This window comes from Schistocerca nitens, chromosome 4 (genome assembly GCF_023898315.1).
Source record: "Schistocerca nitens isolate TAMUIC-IGC-003100 chromosome 4, iqSchNite1.1, whole genome shotgun sequence".
NCBI lineage: Eukaryota > Metazoa > Arthropoda > Insecta > Orthoptera > Acrididae > Schistocerca > Schistocerca nitens.
Genome location: NC_064617.1, coordinates 710,542,765 through 710,561,698, shown reverse-complemented (window position 1 = coordinate 710,561,698; position 18,934 = coordinate 710,542,765). Strand labels below are relative to the sequence as shown.

General features: G+C 36.7%; 1 protein-coding gene across 2 annotated transcripts in view; it reads left to right on the top strand.

The window, feature by feature from the left end:
- LOC126251487 (cationic amino acid transporter 4) overlaps positions 1 to 11,526 on the top strand; it is a 217,610-nt gene extending 206,084 nt beyond the window's left edge. For both annotated transcript variants that reach the window (XM_049951942.1, XM_049951943.1), the window contains one exon: positions 8,939 to 11,526. In XM_049951942.1, coding sequence (XP_049807899.1) covers positions 8,939 to 9,174 — 236 coding nt within the window. In that variant the 3' untranslated portion in view covers positions 9,175 to 11,526. The remainder of the gene's footprint in view (positions 1 to 8,938) is intronic.
- The last annotated feature ends 7,408 nt before the right edge of the window (positions 11,527 to 18,934 follow it).

The window sequence follows — 18,934 nt, the reverse complement described above, 5'->3', positions numbered from 1 at the left end:
TATCCAGTCAGATCTTGATAAATTTTGAAATTAGTGCAAAGATAGACAACTTGCATTAACTGTTTAGAAATGTAATATTATGCCCTTCATGAAACACAGAAAAGTAGTATCTCTTGACTATAATATCAGTGAGTCACAGTTGGAATCAGTCAACTCTTAAAAATACCTAGATGTAACAGTTTATTTGGATATGAAAGGAAATGGTCACATAGGCTCTGTCATGGGTAATGCAGATGGCAGAATTCAGTTATTTGACTACATACTGGAAAATTGCAGTTAGTCTGGAAAGAAGACTGTCTACAAAACACTTTTGCATACCATCCTACAATATTTGCAATGTGTGTGGGACATTAAATATATTCCAGGACAGCTTAATGGCTACAGGTTTACTGAATGAATTTTCAATCTGCAGCAGAGTGTGTGCTGATTTGAAACTTTGTAGCAAATGAAAATTTTATGCCAGGCCGAGACTCAAACCTGGCATCTTTGCCTGTCATGAGCAAGTGCTCATCAACTGAGCAGCCAAGCAAAACTCATAGCTTCAATTTCGTCAGTACTTCGCCTCTTACTTTAACAATCTTCATGGAAATTATTCTGTACACTTTGCAGGACTAGCAAGGAACAAAGGATATTACAGAGAAATGGTTTAGCCAAAACCTAGGAGATTGTTTCTAGAATTAATTTTCACTGTGCAGTCGACTGTGTGCTAATTTGAAACATCCTCGTAGATTAAAAATGTGACAAATCATGATTCAAATTTGGGACGTATTGTATATAAATAAGACATTAAATTATTTGGTATAAACAACAAGTGCACAAAAAAACATCTACAAATGTAATACAATGATTCTCTGAAGCTCAATTACTGCTACTGTTGCTACTGCTGGTGACAGTGGTGATATTCTGCATACTATTTAGAACAGTTGACCTGGTTAAAATTTCTCTTTCATATGGTCTTCCATCGATGCTTACTGTAAAATTTCAGGAACAAATAAAGAACACCTTTTGCAAGTCCTCTGCTCCTTTTTTCCATCTATTTAATTATAGATCACATTTTGGAAGACCCTCTTGTTTCTGGAAAGATTTACAATATGTATTGCTGCAGGAATACAGGTATACTAAGTTACTTCTACAATCAGCATCAGTATATACCAGTAATGATATTGTGCTTACATTACTAGTTAAATATCCCCATCATAATCTATTTAGACGTAAAAGAGCTGCAGATCACTTTCTTTTAAAATCAGCAAAAGGTCTTTACTTTGGAAAAACATGCTCCTCTTTCCATTGCATGGTACCGTTCACATATTAATTCAAGCAGTTGACATGGAGATATTGATTATTGTTGAAAGGTAACTGCTAATATGTACTGTAAGAATTAGGAGCCAGTGGAGGAGTGGTGGGGAGGGGGGATGAGTACAGGGCAGGGTGGCAGGGGCGCAACATTTCCTACAGTTCTCATGGAGATACGCATACTCAGTACCCAAACATTCAAACAGATATACTGACTAATGAGGTAAACTTCTAATTTAATTTTGAATTTGCTACAGAACTCAATAGCTTTACATGTGGCTGAGAATAGGAAGTTAATTTTTGTCCAGAAAATGGAGCTTTGCTTTGTACCCTATGCAGGAATAGGAAGTCTACACGAGAATACTTTTATATCTTTTATGTCAGTCTTGTATGACACAGATAATTTTGATATGTTTTTTTACCATTTTCTTATTAGTATTACAGAAGTCTAATGCATTGTAAAGTAAGTGTAAGAATTCCAAGATACTGCAGGAGGTCTCTGCAAGAAATCAGGCTGTCTAGAGATAGAAGAGATTGACAGTCCTAAATTCCTGGGATTACAACTTGATAATAAATTCAGTTGGGAGGAGCACACCACAGAATTGCAGAAATGCCTTGACAAATCTGTATTTGCAATTCGAGTGTTAGCAGACATAGGCGACATAAAAATGAAAAAGCTTGCATACTTTGCCTACTTTCATTCCATAATGTCATATGGGATAATATTTTTGGGTAACTCTTCAAGTCAAACAAAAGTTTTCAGAGTCCAAAAGCATGTAATACGTATTATTTGTAGAGTAAATTCACGGACCTCCTGTAGAAACCTCTTCAAAGAACTGAGTATACTAACTACTGCCTCTCAGTATATTTACTCCTTAATGAAATTTGTCCTAAATAATGTATCTCTTTTTCCAACAAACAGCTCAGTTCATACATACAATACCAGGAACAAAAATGATCTGCACAAGGACTTAAAAGCACTTACTTTAGTTCAAAAAGGGGTCCACTACTCAGGAACTCTCATCTTCAATAATTTGCCAGCAAACATAAAAAATTTAGTTACAAATAAAGATCAGTTTAAAAGGAGCCTGAAAGACTTACTAGTGGCCAACTCATTCTACTCCATTGACGAATTTTTTAATAGAAACAAATAATGTATGTATATATTCATACTATTAGTATTGTTATTTCAGCTTTAAAAAAAAATTTAAAAAAATAATTTACATGTTCCACATCCATGAGGAGCTCCTCAGTACGGATCTATGGAATGAAAAAATAATCTAATCTAATCTAATCTCTATTCCCCATAATACTCTTGATGATTATTTTTGCACAATAATTACATTATTGAGGTTAGCTGATTTGCCCCAGAAGATTACTCTGCTAGATGTAAGGGAATCAATAAATGCAAAATGTGAAAAAACATTATTTCCAGAAGTCATTGTGGAAATAGACAGTTTTCAGTACAAAGCAGTCTAAGCTGAGTATTTCTTCAGTGTATCAATACACTCATTTAATTTGATCTTGTCCAACTGGATGTCAGGGTTTATCGTCTAATGATCAATATCATGTTAAGAACTTGTAAATCAATGTAATCATTTTGTAATTGCAAAGTTGTTTTTTTTTTTAACATTAATGTGAACCTGTATGATTGATGTGAATTTGACAGCAGAAATAATTGCACCTCTATTGGATACTGTCATCTGTTCATTCCAAAAAGGAGTATTTCCTGATCAACCTAAATTAATTAAAGTAGTGCCTGTATACAAAAAGGGGAAAAGATGCCAATCCTAACAATTACAGACCAGTATATTTAGTATTCTCCACAATATTAGAAATGCTTATACTAAACAGACTAGGTGCTTACCTGGAAAAGAATGATATAGTAACTTCAGAGTAGTACAGGTGCCAGATATGTAAATCAATGAAAAGAGAAGTTGAAACATTAAAAGAATTTCTTATACAGGCCTTGGAGAACAGGATTGCAATCTCTGGAGTTTTTCTTGACCTATCCAAGGTGTTTGACACAATTAATCTTTCAATCCTAGTAAAGAAACTAGAGAATACTAGTCTTCATGGATGTGCAGCAGACTGGGTAACATCATATCTCAGTATCAGGAAGTAATATGAAATCATGAACAACTTATACAGACCAGAAGTTAGGAGCATTATGTATAGCATACCTCAAGGATCTGTAATGCGACCTGTCCTCTTCAATTTCTTTGTAAATAATACAATGTTGTTGTGGTCTTCAGTCCTGAGACTGGTTTGATGCAGCTCTCCATGCTACTCTATCCTGTGCAAGCTTCTTCATCTCCCAGTACCTATTGCAACCTACATCCTTCTGAATCTGTTTAGTGTATTCATCTCTTGGTCTCCCTCTATGATTATTACCCTCCACGCTGCCCTCCAATACTAAATTGGTGATCCCCTGATGCCTCAGAACATGTCCTACCAACGTTTCCCTTCTTCTAGTCAAGTTGTGCCACAAGCTCCTCTTCTCCCCAATCCTATTCTATACCTCCTCATTAGTTATATGATCTACCCATCTAATCTTCAGCATTCTTCTGTAGCACCACATTTCGAAAGCTTCTATTCTCTTCTTGTCAAAACTAGTTATCGTCCATGTTTCACTTCCATACATGGCTACACTCCATACTAATACTTTCAGAAACGACTTCCTGACACTTAAATCTATACTCGATGTTAACAAATTTCTCTTCTTCAGAAACGCTTTCCTTGCCATTGCCAGTCTACATTTTATATCCTCTCTAGTTCGACCATCATCAGTTATTTTGCTCCCCAAATAGCAAAACTCCTTTACTATGTTAAGTGTCTCATTTCCTAATCTAATTCCCTCAGCATCACCCAACTTAATTCGACTACATTCCATTATCCTCGTTTTGCTTTTGTTGATGTTCATCTTGTACCCTCCTTTCATGACACTATCCATTCCGTTCAACTGCTCCTCCAAGTCCTTTGCTGTCTCTGGCAGAATTACAATGTCATCAGCGAACCTCAAAGTTTTTATTTCTTCTCCATGGATTTTAATACCTACTCCGAATTTTTCTTTTGTTTCCTTTACTGCTTGCTCAATATACAGATTGAATAACATCAGGGATAGGCTACAACCCTGTCTCACTCCCTTCCCGACCACTGCTTCCCTTTCATGTCCCTCGCCTCTTATAACAGCCATCTGGTTTCTGTACAAATTATAAATAGCCTTTCGCTCCATGTATTTTACCCCTGTCACCTTCAGAATTTGAAAGAGAGTATTCCAGTCAACATTGTCAAAAGCTTTCTCTAAGTCTACAAATGCTAGAAACATAGGTTTGCCTTTCCTTAATCTAGCTTCCAAGATAAGACATAGGGTCAGCATTGCCTCACATGTTCCAATATTTCTACGGAATCCAAACTGATCTTCCCCGAGGTCGGCTTCTACCAGTTTTTCCATTTGTCTGTAAAGAATTCGTGTCAGTATTTTGCATCCGTGACTTATTAAACTGATTGTTCGGTAATTTTCACATCTGTCAACACCTGCTTTCTTTGGGATTGGAATTATTATATTCTTCTTGAAGTCTGAGGGTATTTTGCCTATCTCATACATCTTGCTCACCAGATGGTAGAGTTTTGTCAGGACTGGCTCTCCAAAGGCCGTCAGTAGTTCTAATGGAATGATGTCTACTCCCGGGGCCTTGTTTTGACTCAGGTCTTTCAGTGCTCTGTCAAACTCTTCACGCAGTATCGTATCTTCCATTTCATCTTCATCTACATCCTCTTCCATTTCCATAATATTGTCCTCAAGTACATCGCCCTTGTATAATCCCTCTATATACTCCTTCCACCTTTCTGCCTTCCCTTCTTTGCTTAGAACTGGGTTGCCATCTGAGCTCTTGATATTCATACAAGTGGTTCTCTTCTCTCCAAAGGTCTCTTCAATTTTCCTGTAGGCAGTATCTATCTTACCCCTAGTGAGACAAGCCTCTACATCCTTACATTTGTCCTCTAGCCATCCCTGCTTAGCCATTTTGCACTTCCTGTCGATCTCATTTTTGAGACCTTTGTATTCCTTTTTGCCTGCTTCATTTACTGCATTTTTATATTTTCTCCTTTCATCAATTAAATTCAATATTTCTTCTGTTACCCAAGGATTTCTATTAGCCCTCGTCTTTTTACCTACTTGATCCTCTGCTGCCTTCGCTACTACATCCCTCAGAGCTACCCATTCTTCTTCTACTGTATTTCTTTCCCCCATTCCTGTCAATTGTTCCCTTATGCTCTCCCTGAAACTCTGTACAACCTCTGGTTCTTTCAGTTTATCCAGGTCCCATCTCCTTAAATCCCACCTTTTTGTAGTTTCTTCAGTTTCAATCTGCAGTTCATAACCAATATATTGTGGTCAGAGTTCACATCTGCCCCTGAAAATGTCTTACAATTTAAAACCTGGTTCCTAAATCTCTGTCTTACCATTATATAATCTATCTGAAACCTGTCAGTATCTCCAGGCTTCTTCCATGTATACAACCTTCTTTTATGATTCTTGAACCAAGTGATAGCTATGATTAAGTTGTGCTCTGTGCAAAATTCTACCAGGCAGCTTCCTCTTTCATTTCTTACAGCCAATCCATATTCACCTACTATGTTTCCTTCTCTCCCTTTACCTACTACTGAATCCCAGTCACCCATGACTATTAAATTTTGATATCCCTTCACTATCTGAATAATTTCTTTTATTTCATCATACATTTCTTCAATTTGTTCGTCATCTGCAGAGCTAGTTGGCATATAAACTTGTACTACTGTAGTAGACGTGGGCTTCGTGTCTATCTAGGCCACAATAATGCATTCACTATGCTGTTTGTAGTAGCTTACCCGCACTCCTATTTTTTTTATTCATTATTAAACCGACTCCTGCATTACCCCTATTTGATTTTGTATTTATAACCCTGTATTTGCCTGACCAAAAGTTGTTCCTCCTGCCATCGAACTTCACTAATTCCTACTATATCTAACTTTAACCTATCCATTTCCCTTTTTAAATTTTCTAACCTACCTGCCCGATTAAGGGATCTGACATTCCACGCTCTGATCCGTAGAACGCCAGTTTTCTTTCTCCTGATAACGATGTCCTCCTAAGTAGTCCCCGCCCGGAGATCCGAATGGGGGACTATTTTACCTCCGGAATATTTTGCCCAAGAGGACGCTATCATCATTTAACGATACAGTAAAGCTGCATGCCCTCGGGAAAGATTACGGCTGTAGTTTCCCCTTGCTTTCAGCCGTTCGCAGTACCATCACAGCAATAATACAAATGCATGTGAAAATAAAGATACTGTATGCAGATAATATGACTATGCTCAATGTTTCCAACAGTTCTGAAGCACTTGAGAAAAACACTTTCATATCAGTCGACAAAGCAACATAATTTCTAACAGAAAGTGAGTTAATAATAATTTAAAAAATTTGTACACAATTTTCAACAATAAACAAAAAGGAGAGAACATGGGAGTTTTCTAAATGAAAAAGGACTGGAAGAAGTTACTTCAGTTCAGTTTTTAGATATAGTGATAGACAGTGAGCTAAATTGGAGCCAGAAGATAAACACTGTTTCCAATAAGTTAAGAACAGTGTTATTTGTATTGAAACAGCTGGGTCAGTATTCTTATCAAGACCTTCTGTGCACTGCCTATCATGGACTTTTTGAACCATATGTGCAATATGGAATCACAGCATGGGGAAACTAAACCATGACAGGAATGAACTACAGAAGAAAGCTATTTGAATTATATTGAAAAAGGGGCAGAAACAATCTTATAGAAATTGTTTCAACGATCTTAATAGTTTGACATTTCCATCACTGTATATATTTAAGACCACTGGAACTGCGATACAATATCCCTCAAAACTGGTGACCAATGACACTATTTGTCCCCATAATGCAAGGAACAGAAGCCAATTGCAGCACTTTCCACATAGACTTCAAATTTTCAAAAAAGGAGCTAAATACTCTGGAATCAAGTTAATAAAAGATTTCCAAGAGAATTACAAAACCTCAAAACTGATAGGATTTTCCATGAAACCCTAAAAAAGTTTGTAATGGAAGAAAAATTCTATAGCATGGCCGAGTACATGAGCTGACAGTGAGCAAAAAGTCACCCTGTGAGAGATGAGTTCTTTTTACCTGATACTACATTAAGAGAAACTAGCATTAGAAATTGATGTTAGAAAATGAACTATACTTATAATCACTGATGCACATTTTCTATCTCTTTTCTCTATTCATAAACGGAAGTCACCTCCAAAAGGTTTTGGTATATAATCTGTAAACAATTTGTACATATTGTCTGACTTACAATGAATTAAAGTTCAGTTGTGAAAATGATATCACTGCCACCTACTGAACAGTGGCCATAACTTGAGAGAGCAGCAGTGCTTTGAGTTAACAGAAAGCATGACCACATTTAAATCTGGTTGATAGTTTACTGGTAGAGCACTTGGCTAGTAATTGAAAGGTTGCAGAATCAAATCCCAGCTAGGTCATTTTTTTTTTCACTCTACCTTTTAACCTAGTATTCATCTCTTGATGATGTGGAGATTTGTCAGAAAGAAGACGTGACTCAGATTCCACTTTACAATGCTACTTTTCTTTTTCCAGTTTGATAACTAGTTAGGAGAATGCAAGTCACCTTCATGACATCCAATTGATTGCAATCACATACAACTCCATTCACATAAGTGAGGCACCACAGATATCACAATATCTCATTTCCCCAAGCAAAATTTCATGATTTTTACAATCAGCAGTCTTGAGACAGCCACAGAAAAGGGGATATTTTTTCCTAATCAACTCTGCCACAAATGCTTTTTGAATGCTGTTATGATATTCAAATTGAAAAGCTTAACAATCTATTGATCTATTGCTAGGAAGGTAAGTAGGTACAGGCAGATTTTTCAAAACTGCATCAAACAACTGAAGTGAGTAAGATGTAATAATGGTTTACTTAATTACCTGCATTTTTTTTAATGAGCATTGTTGTTCAGTCATCCAGAAAAGTTTCATATTAGTATATACTCAAGACTCTTTCTGAAAGCTGTCCCTGGACAATAGCTAAGCCATTTCCCACAACATCCAATGCCTCAGAGGTGTTAGTCCAGCACATAAGAGGTCTACAGAAAAGCCTTTGTGGAGATTACAAAGAAAGAGGTACTAAAAGACAGAAGCCATAAGTTGAGTTGTCAGGCATGCCTAGGTAGTAGCTGTGTAACGGGAGGATACAGGTCTGAGGCACAATTGAGTACACAGCATTAATCTGCCATAAACAATAGAGATTTAGTGTGTCTATCTTACCAATGTATCATTTCTGAGTTAGGAGAAAAAGGCAGGTAAGAAAATACAAAATGCATAACTAGTAGAGAGGAAAATAAGCATTTTTGAATGACAGGGTTTTGACCTGTGTGTGTGTGTGTGTGTGAACACTGCCAACTTATAGCTGTATAATAATAATGGAAACCCATTCTTATTTGTTCTTGTCCTTGATTTTTTGCCTGATATTGAATTTTAACCTTTCAGTTTAGATTATTAATGTGCCTCTACTTGCGAACAAACAGTGCTGGCTCTAAGGTTAATGATTTATTCACATTTCAGGTCTACTGGTCTATTTTCTTTATGGCATTCATCACAGCAAAGAAAGTGATCATGCAAGCTCATATTCTATCCTGATGACTTCATCAGAAGCTGGTAAGATTAAATGGGGATCTACATATAACACACAGCAAATCAATCCAGTGGTACTATCACAAATTAAAATTGCCCCAAGTGCAAAAGATATTACTACCAATGAAAAGAAGCCTATAGTGGCTCAGGAAGAAGTGCCAAAGTAATTATATTGATACTCAATGATGCTTTCATGGGGATGGGAAACAGAAAGCAGCATATAATTCTTTAATGTTTCCAGTATGATATATTTTAAAAATGTATTGTTGATATTGTTGGAAGCCCAATCTGACTCCTAAATGTTGTTTAAAATTAGTCATTTATATAACAAGGAAAAGTACATAATATATACATTACAGTTAAGTTTTTAGACATGTGTGTTATAGATTAACAAATTGACAATATTTACACAAAATCAGTTATGGGGAATGTACACTGGTATCCAAAATTAAAGCAACAAATGGAAAAGTTGCAAGGTTGTGTTTATTTTGCCACAAAACAGTACAAACAGCTGATAGCAAAGTAGAAACTGTGTAAAGAATACAGAATGTGAACAACTGCAACCTAATTAACAGTAGATGAGAATTTTCTTCATTTTTTCTAACTTAACAGATTTGCACACACATTGCAACAACTGGTTAACGTGCTCATCGTGGCGTGTGACCACCTCTGACAGCAATAAAGGCCTGACAACAATGGCGCATGTTGTGAATAATGTCATCAGTGTCATGTTGAGGCAATAATGCCCATTCTTCCTGCAGAGCTACTCTTAAGTCTTGAAGAGTGGCTGGTGGATGTTGATGTGATGCAACCTGTGTCCCTAGTGTATCCCAGAGATGCTCTATAGGATTCAAATTGGGAAAGGGAGCAGACACCATGAGTACAGATCTTCCATTTCCAAGAAAACATCAACCATTCATTCCCTATGAGTTCGAGCAGTATTGTCCACCAATATGAAGTCTGGGTGCACAGCACCTCACAACAACTGTACATGAGATCCTAAGACTCGTCATGGTACCTGACAGCAGCTAAACCTTTCCGATTCACCCATACAATTTCATGAAGAGGTGTTTGATTGGTGATTCTCCTAGATATCAGTCTCTTTCTACAATGTCTGGGTCTCAAAATCATATTCCACATTCCCTTCAGATGTGAATCCCTCAAGAATTGCTCTCCATACTAAACTGGGACTCGTCTGTACATAGCACATCAGCCCACTTTTCAACTGTCCAGGTGGCATGTTGACAACTCCAATCTAGACATTCCTTCTGTGAAGACATGTTAAAAGCACACATGCAGCAGGTCTCTGACTAAATGTCACTCTGGTGGAGGCCTCATCTACATTGTTTTCCTTGATACAACATGTCCAGTGGATGCTACGAGGTCTGATGCCAGTTGCTGTGCAGTACTAAGGCAGTATTGTCTTGCCCTTACCACCAAATAACAGTCCTCTCTGTCTGATGTCACACACGGCTGGCCCTGCCCTCTCGGGGATACAGTTTAAGTCTCTATAAGCTGTTGCCACATCCAAGAAACAACAGAATGATTCATGTTAAGTCAGCAGGCCCCATGAGTTAGTGACTGCCCTCCTTCCATTCTTCCTATGGCCCTCCACTGCAGAGAGCCTGGTGGGGATCTTCTCTGTGTCATACTGCAGTGTCTGTGACTGTGCACATAGTAATTGTGGCTCTGGCAGTACCTGGAACCAACAGGTGCCATTGTTGGCATCATTTTCCATTGACCAAATGCTACCTTCTGTGCAGAACACAGTTGTACAGACATCTATTGACAGTTTGTATGATTAAATCATGAATTGTCATTTGTTGTGTTAATTTTGAACATCAGTGTATATTTCTGTTATAACCATAACAAACCATTTAGCTCAGTGTCTGAAATGAATTGGTGTTGACTGTAACTATAGTAATAACTTTTTTTTAAATAACATAAGTGTATTGAAGCTATACAAATAATCACTTTGCAATTCTGTGTTTAGTTGCAGACTGAAGGTTATACGTGACAGTGGTACATCTTAAAACACAGCTTTTATTCGTGTTTGCACAGTTTCATAGATAGCTACTGAATGTGATAGTATATAATTTGATTGATATAGGCCATAAGGGTACACCTAACATAAACTATAATGACAGGATAAAATGAAGAGGGGATGCAAAAAGTCATTTCAAGATACAAATATACCCAAGCACAAAAGGAAGGACAGTCAATGTTATCCTCTCTCTACTGTCTTAGTAATGTAATAACACTGTTTATTTTATTTCCTTCCAATCTTGTCTATTAAAGTATTGGTGACATATGTACCTTCTTCTTTTCTTTCCCAACTATTGCTTAGTGAGTATTAGAGAAAAGGCTCTAAATAATTCAAATTTAATGAATTTTTTTTTTCTCCACTACTCTTCTGTCAATAGTCCCAAGTTTAACTTCATTGAATGTGTAGACGTATCAGTGAAATGCATGATCAAAACATGCTCAAAGTGTGCAGTATAATGTAAAATATATAAATAAACAAGGAAAAATATTTTGTATTTGAAAGATAAATTGTGTTGTATTTTTTATTTGTAATAAGGAATTAATCCCTCCTTCAGTAGAGTCCCTGAATTACAGCAAAGAATGGTAAAATCTAGGCATCAGCAGGTGAAATGAGTAGCAAAGAAAATAGATCACCAAATGACAATATTACGCACTCTTCCAATGACTATTCTTGGATGCAAAAACACATAAATGATTAAAAATATGTAATAAGAGAGTGAAGACAAAATGACAGGCTGAATGATTACAGGTGGACAGAATTACCTAATAAACTGATTTCAGAGGTACTGAAGAGGAACCCAAAATGAAAAATGCATATGTTTCGAATAGGAAGAGGACAGGACCATACTGCATAAATTCACATAAATGTGGCAAGACTATGATACTATACACCAAGAAACAAACTCCTACTGCACTTAGTGACTCAATGGGGATAATAAAGAGAGGATATGACCCAGGGGAATTATAAATGTCATTGAACTTCGGTGACCAAAAGATAATCTGTACAATCCTTGAGATTTCCAATGTTTTCAACAGCGTGTTTTAGGACAAATGAATTAGAAAGACAGACCTATTAGACAAGTATAAAAAAATATTATAAGTCACAACATAATTTCCTGCAATTTCAGGAGCCCAGAAAATTTAATGGATGTTGGACATACATTTCATTAAAAGAGGAACAGAATCTTCTATGTAAAACAGAAGTGTACATTAATGCATGAGACAATATAAATGAAGGTGTCCTCAGCCTTGTAAGTTACCAACTTGGTTCTGCCATCTCTACCTCATAAGTCTCATGGGACTTCTGATACAGTCTTCTTCCTGTGGTTATTAATTATGATGAACCATTATTAAGTGATGTACAGAAAACTTTGAAATTTGTTTTAATTTCTCTTTATATTTATCATAAAACATTTAAGTTTTATGATCAGCTTCTAAAATAATTAAGCACCTATATTTTAGCACTGGTCAGTAAGCTACATAAACGTAAAGATTTTTCAAATATTTCACAAGCAGCAATAATTAATCAAATAGCAGTACGTATATGAGACTCACATAGTACAGATACACTTCGATCATCCAACCATAACTTAGAAGTTCACTTTTTTGGTACATGGCACTGTCTGACTAACATGATTGACTGACAACTATATGATTTTACATTTACAGTCCTGTGCACTGATTGACCTGTTCATAGACAAGCAATATTACAGAAATTACAAAATGGTAGAACACCAAGCTATTCTATTTTAGATATTAACATAAAAGACAAGAAAATTAATAGAGACAAAGATACAATAGGAAGTGAAGTAAGTATGTTTAATTGAAAAATAGCAAAATTATCAGTAGGCCTACTATTTCATGAGAGAGCAGTTTTAATGTGCATGGAGAGTCCCATATTTCACCAAAATGTTTCAAAAAAGCGAAATTCTCAAACTGGAACAATTAACAAACTAACATGTTATCTAAATAAAAGAAATGGAAATAGAAAAATTAGGCCTACAAAACAATGTCACTGGATTTAGGAAAGAATTACATTTTGAGATTGGAACATTCTAGAACACAACAATCTTCAGTATGAGTAACTAATGAAATAAAGCATAAAGTCTGTGTAAGAAATTAAATATTTGTTGTAAAGGGAAGAATGAGGGCTTTTAAATAAGGTAGGTCAATCCTGAAATAAACAATTTTTAGCATCATTGAATTTTTTAATTAACGTGGTTTGCAGGTATCATGAATATTCCTTTAATGTTCCCATAAGAACTAAATGAATGGTTGTCATAAGCAATAATTAAATTATAAAGTGAATAACACAGTTTCATGAAATATTGCATGAATAAGAAATTAGTTATTTCATGTAACTGTTGTATATACACCATTAATGTAAAGATACCAGAATAAACAATATTAGAATCACAAGTGGTATAAGAACAAGTAGGATAATTCCACCTTGCTCTGTTATAACGTGATGGTTGGAGTGAATGCTTCAGTGCTGTACTAGGTTGGATCCTATTGAAGGCAGTATTCTTGATTTCTCAAGAACTTTAAACTGACTTACCCAGCCTGTTTTATGGAGACTTGCAGTTTAACATGGACTGCAGACCACTGTGTAACTTGGCATTTTTTATGATACAAAACGAGTGACAGAGGTAAAATAAGTGATCTGTGACATAAAAAAATCCCAAGACCAACTGAGAATTAAAATTTTAACCTTTGTGTTGATTGTCTAACACTTCCTCACTTTGCTACAGAAAGACAAAAGATAGACCTGTCAATAAATTACATTCAAAGCCTTATAAATCTACAAAGATATGATCTTATTTGCCATCAGTGTAATACCAGAACAATTAAATGAACGCACTTAGCAATACAAAGATTATTTTTGTGATCCAGGTCATACAACCCAATGAATATTATACTGACCAACTCTCTTGATATTGTGTCTCACACCAATAATATATAAGACAGTAGTTTTCTTGGGGCACAGTTAATTAACAGTAGTTTTTTTGTCAGTGCACAGTTAATTCACAGTGAACTTTGTGAAAAAATATTTACTACAAAAGTGGGGAATTTTTTGCCAGCTGCTGAAAAAGAAACAAATTAACCTGGGTTGAAACTCACACAATCTGAAAAAAATGTAGATGAATTTCAAGATTTTACAATTTTATAAAATTATATTATCAAAAATGAAGGAAAAGAAACTTTGCTGAGATGGGGGCTATTCACTTCAAACTCTGACTCAGGAGAGGTGTAAGGTTCAGCATCTAACAGCAAGAAACAATAGATTAACAGCCCAGACTCACATTTTGAAAGTACCCTCCAGTGTTATATATTCCATCTCCAAGAATAGCAGAACATATTGTTTGAAGGTCACCAAGGACAGCAACACTATAATTTTACAACTTAACTTTAACTTTTGTAAAGAATTTTTCACCAGCATCATCAGAAGCAACACTTCAGCCAGAATGAACAGCTAGACACAATGTTTCAACACTGAAAAAACCTATTGTCCTCCTACAATGTGTGCTATGGGATAAAACATTTGGAACTTGTGCATCTGTTTCATCATGCATATCTTCTGAATTTTGTCTCCCAGCACCAATGCTAGCAAGCTGCGGAGATCAAAACTGGCTCTCTTCGACATTCATTCAATGTGTTCTGTAGTTTTCATCAAGGAAGGCTTCAGGGATGTGGAACTAGACAAGGTACACACTGGCAAGAAATAAGCAACAACTTAATCTATACACTGCATTAACTATAAACTATTTCTATATTGCTTTATATTACTGTAGCTTAGGCCAGTGTAATGTAATCTAATAAATTAGATGGAGAGTTTCTACATTAAAAACAAGAAAAAATCCTGCTGCTTCATGTTGAATCATAGCCTGGTAATGTTAGCTGAAGGTGCCTATAGTTATACATATCTGTATTTGATTTCTCAGTGCTCACAATAAAGCTATCAACAATCATACAAAGAGGTAATCCAACAGCAATTGCTAAAAAATAATAGATTCAACCATCTTTAGTGACAAATAAAAAGGCAATCATAGCTTATCCACCTGATAAAAAACTGTCAGTTTATAGAAATAAAACATGTTGTTGGTTCTGTGTTGTAGCATTGTCTCCAAAAAAGATCACGGCCCTCTGGTTCTGAGTTGAGGGAAAGGACTGAGCTGGAGACTTTGGAGGTTCTGTAACAAGCTACACTGCAACTTCCTGGACTTTCACCACTGTAGAGACCCCCTAAATGAGTCAGGTGTGCATTACACATCAAAGGCTGCTACCCTTTTTTTATTATTACTAAAATCCTACAGTTTAACTGCCAAAGCATTTGCAACAAAGTTCCAATGTTTGAAGTGCTCCTGAAAAGCAGTGATGCTCAAATAATACTAGGTACAGAAAGCTGATTAAAACCTGAAATTGATAGCAGTGAGATTTTTGGGGAAATTTTAATTGTATATTGCAAGGATAGACTAATGGGAAATGGAGGTGGTGTATTTGTTGCTGTAGATAAGAACTTCAAATCCATCAAGACAAAAATTGAAAATGCATGTGAGATTGTTTGGGCAAGATACAATATCGGGGATGGACATAAAATAGTAACTTAACCCTTCTATTGCCCTCCAGACTTGTCTCCTGATGTAACCAAAAAATTTAGAGAAAACCTCAGTTCGCTTATATGTAAGTTCCCCAATTGTACTGTAATCATATGTGGAGACTTTAATCATCCAACAATCAATTGGGAAAATTATAGTTTTGTTAGTGGTGTGTGTGATAAGACATCCTGTGAAACATTACTAAATGTCTTCCCTGAAAACTACCTGGAGCAGATAGTTTGAAACCCCAATCATGATGGAAATATATTGAATCTAATGGCAACACACAGATCTCACCTCCTTGTGGATATCCACATCAAAATTGGTATCAGTGACCATGTCAAGGTAGTGGCAACAATGATTACCAAAGTACAAAGGACAGCTAAAACAACCAGAAAGATATATATGATCAGTAAACTAGATAAACAATCAGTAGTGTCATATCTCAATAAGGAACTTGAAACTTTCAGCCTAAGGCAGGAGCCTGTGGAGAGACTATGGCTCACATTTAAAAGAATAGTTGATGATGCACTGGATAGATATGTACCCAGTAGAACAGTTCATAATGTAAAGAAACTTTTAAAGAAAAGAGACTACTGCATAATAGGTGTAAGACAAAGAGTGGGGCTATGGATAGAGAGATGCTGAATGAAATGCATTTGGCTTTCAAGAAAGCAATGTGTGAAGCCTTCTGTAGCAGAATATTGTCAAATGATCTTTCACAACACCCAAACAAATTCTGGTCATATAAAAAGGCTGTTACTGGCACCAAAGTTAGTGTCCAGTCCCTAGTGAATCAGACAGCAATTGAAACTGAGGTTAACAATGAAAAAACTGAAATGTTTGATTCTGTTTTCAAATGTTCCTTTACAAAAGAAAACCCCAGAGAATTGCCCCAATTTAATCCTTGTACCACTGAAAAGGTAAGTGAAATCAGTGTTATTGTCAATAGTGTTTTGAGAAACAGCTGAAACCATTAAAATTGAACAAAGCTCCGGGGCTCAATGGAATACCTATCAAATTCTAAGATGAGTAAATGCTCTGTGCAGATGCAGGAGGAGCTGGGTGCAGTTCACCAACAGCTGAACATGCTTTTGATTATGGTCAGTCACCTTCAGGCTGCTGCCTCAAGGTGTAGCGGTGTCAGAGAATCTGGCTTGTCATATGGGACACCTCAAGTGTCACTTGTTTTGCCCATAGGCTCTGCTTCTGAGCACCTCCTATTGTACCTCAGTGATGCAGTGGATCTGCTCTCACAGCAGGGTGAGCAGCAGATGGTAATGCATTTGCGTTGCTTGAGTCAGAGGACCAATGTGGAGACTGGCCACCTGTCCTTACTCATTCACACTGTATGTGGACGGGTGCCCATTCCTACAGCAGGTCCAAGCAGGCTCCCAGGGGGAGTGGTTTATTAAGAGTTTTTGGAAGCTCCAACATTAGAGAGATAATGCTCAGGGCTGGAAAGAAACCCAGTGTGCACTCACTATGTCTGCCAGGGGGGCTCATCTGAGATGCGGAAGTAGCCTTGCCTGCAGCTATCGAGCCTGCAGGGTGTAGTCATCTGCAAATTGTAGCTCATGTCAGCACCAACGATGCCTTTTACATGGGCTCTGAGGCCATCCTCAGTCCATACAAGTAGCTGTCAGAATTGGTGAAGATTGCTGGCCTTGCATGCAGGGTGCAAGTAGAGCTCGCAATTTGCAGCGTTGTTCCCAGAGTTGCTGTTCATGTTGTATTTTAATGACCTTGCGTACTATATTTATAGTAACCTCAGACTGTTTGCAGATGATGCTGTTATCTACAATGAGTGCTGTCTGAAAGAGGCTGCACAAATATTCAATCAGATCATGATAAGATTTCAAAGTGGTGTAAAGATTGGCAATTTGCTTTAAATGTTCAGAGATGTAAAACTGTGCACTTCAAAAACCAAAAAACATAGTAAACATAGTATCCTATGACTGTATTATCATGAGTCACAGTTGTAATCAGCCAGGTCATGCAAGCATCTGGGTGTAAAGCTTTGTAGGGATGTAAAATGAAATGATCACATAGACCCATTCTAGAATATTGCTCAAGTATGTGGGACCCATATCAGATAGGACTAACAGAGGGTACTGAGTGTACACAGAGAAGGGCAGCACAAATGGTCACAGGTTTGTTTGACAGGTGGAAAAGTGTTACAGAGGTGCTGAAGAAAGTGAACTGGGAGTCTCTTAAAGAAAGATGTAAACTATCCTGAGAAAGTCTATTAACAAAGTTTCAAAAACTGACTTTAAATGATGATTCTATGAATATACTACAACCCGCTATGTATTGCTCACATGGGGATCATGAGGACAAGACTAGAATAATTACAGTATGCACAAAGGCATTCAATCATCCTTCCCAGGCACAGTATGTGAATGGAACGAGAAGACACACTAATAACTGGTACAATGGGATATGCCCTCTGCCATGTACTTCATGGTGGATTGCAGAGTGTGGATGTAGATGTACATGTTGTTATGGTCTTCTGTCTGAAGACTAATTTGATGCAGCTCTCTATGCTACTCTGTCCTGCAAAAGCATCTTTATCTCCAAATAACTATTGCAAGCTACATCCACTTGAATCTGCTTCCTATATTCAACTTCTGGTCTTCCTCGGCAATTTTTATCCCACACACTTCCTTCAATAATAAACTGATGATTCTTTGAAAGTGTTTATCAACTGATGCTTCTTCTAGTGAAGGTTTGCCACAAATTTCTTTTCTCCCCAATTCCATTCAGTACTCCCTCATTATGTAGGTGAGCTACCCCTCTGATCTTCAGCATTCTTCTGTAGTACCACATTTCAAAAGTTTATTTTCTCTTCATGTCTAAACTGCTTATCATCCACATTTCACTTGCATTCAAGCCTATTCTCCTGATGAATACCTCCAGAAAAGACTTCCAAGCACTTAAATTTGTAGTTGATGTTAACAAATTTCTCTTCTTGATAAATGCTTTTCTTTCTGTTGCCTGTCTACATTTTATATTTTCTCTGCTTCAGCCATCATCAGTTATTTTACTGCCCAAATAGAAAAGCTCATCAACTACTTTTACTGCCTCATTTCTTACTATAATTCCCTCAGCATCACCTGTTTTAATTTGAGCATTCCATTACCCTGGTTTTGCTTTTGTTGATGTTCATCTTACATCATCCTTTCAGGACAATGTCCATGCCATTCAACTGCTCTTCCGAGTTCTTTGCTGGCTGTAACAGAACTGCAAAGTCACTGGAAAACCTTAAAGCTTTTATTTCTTCTTC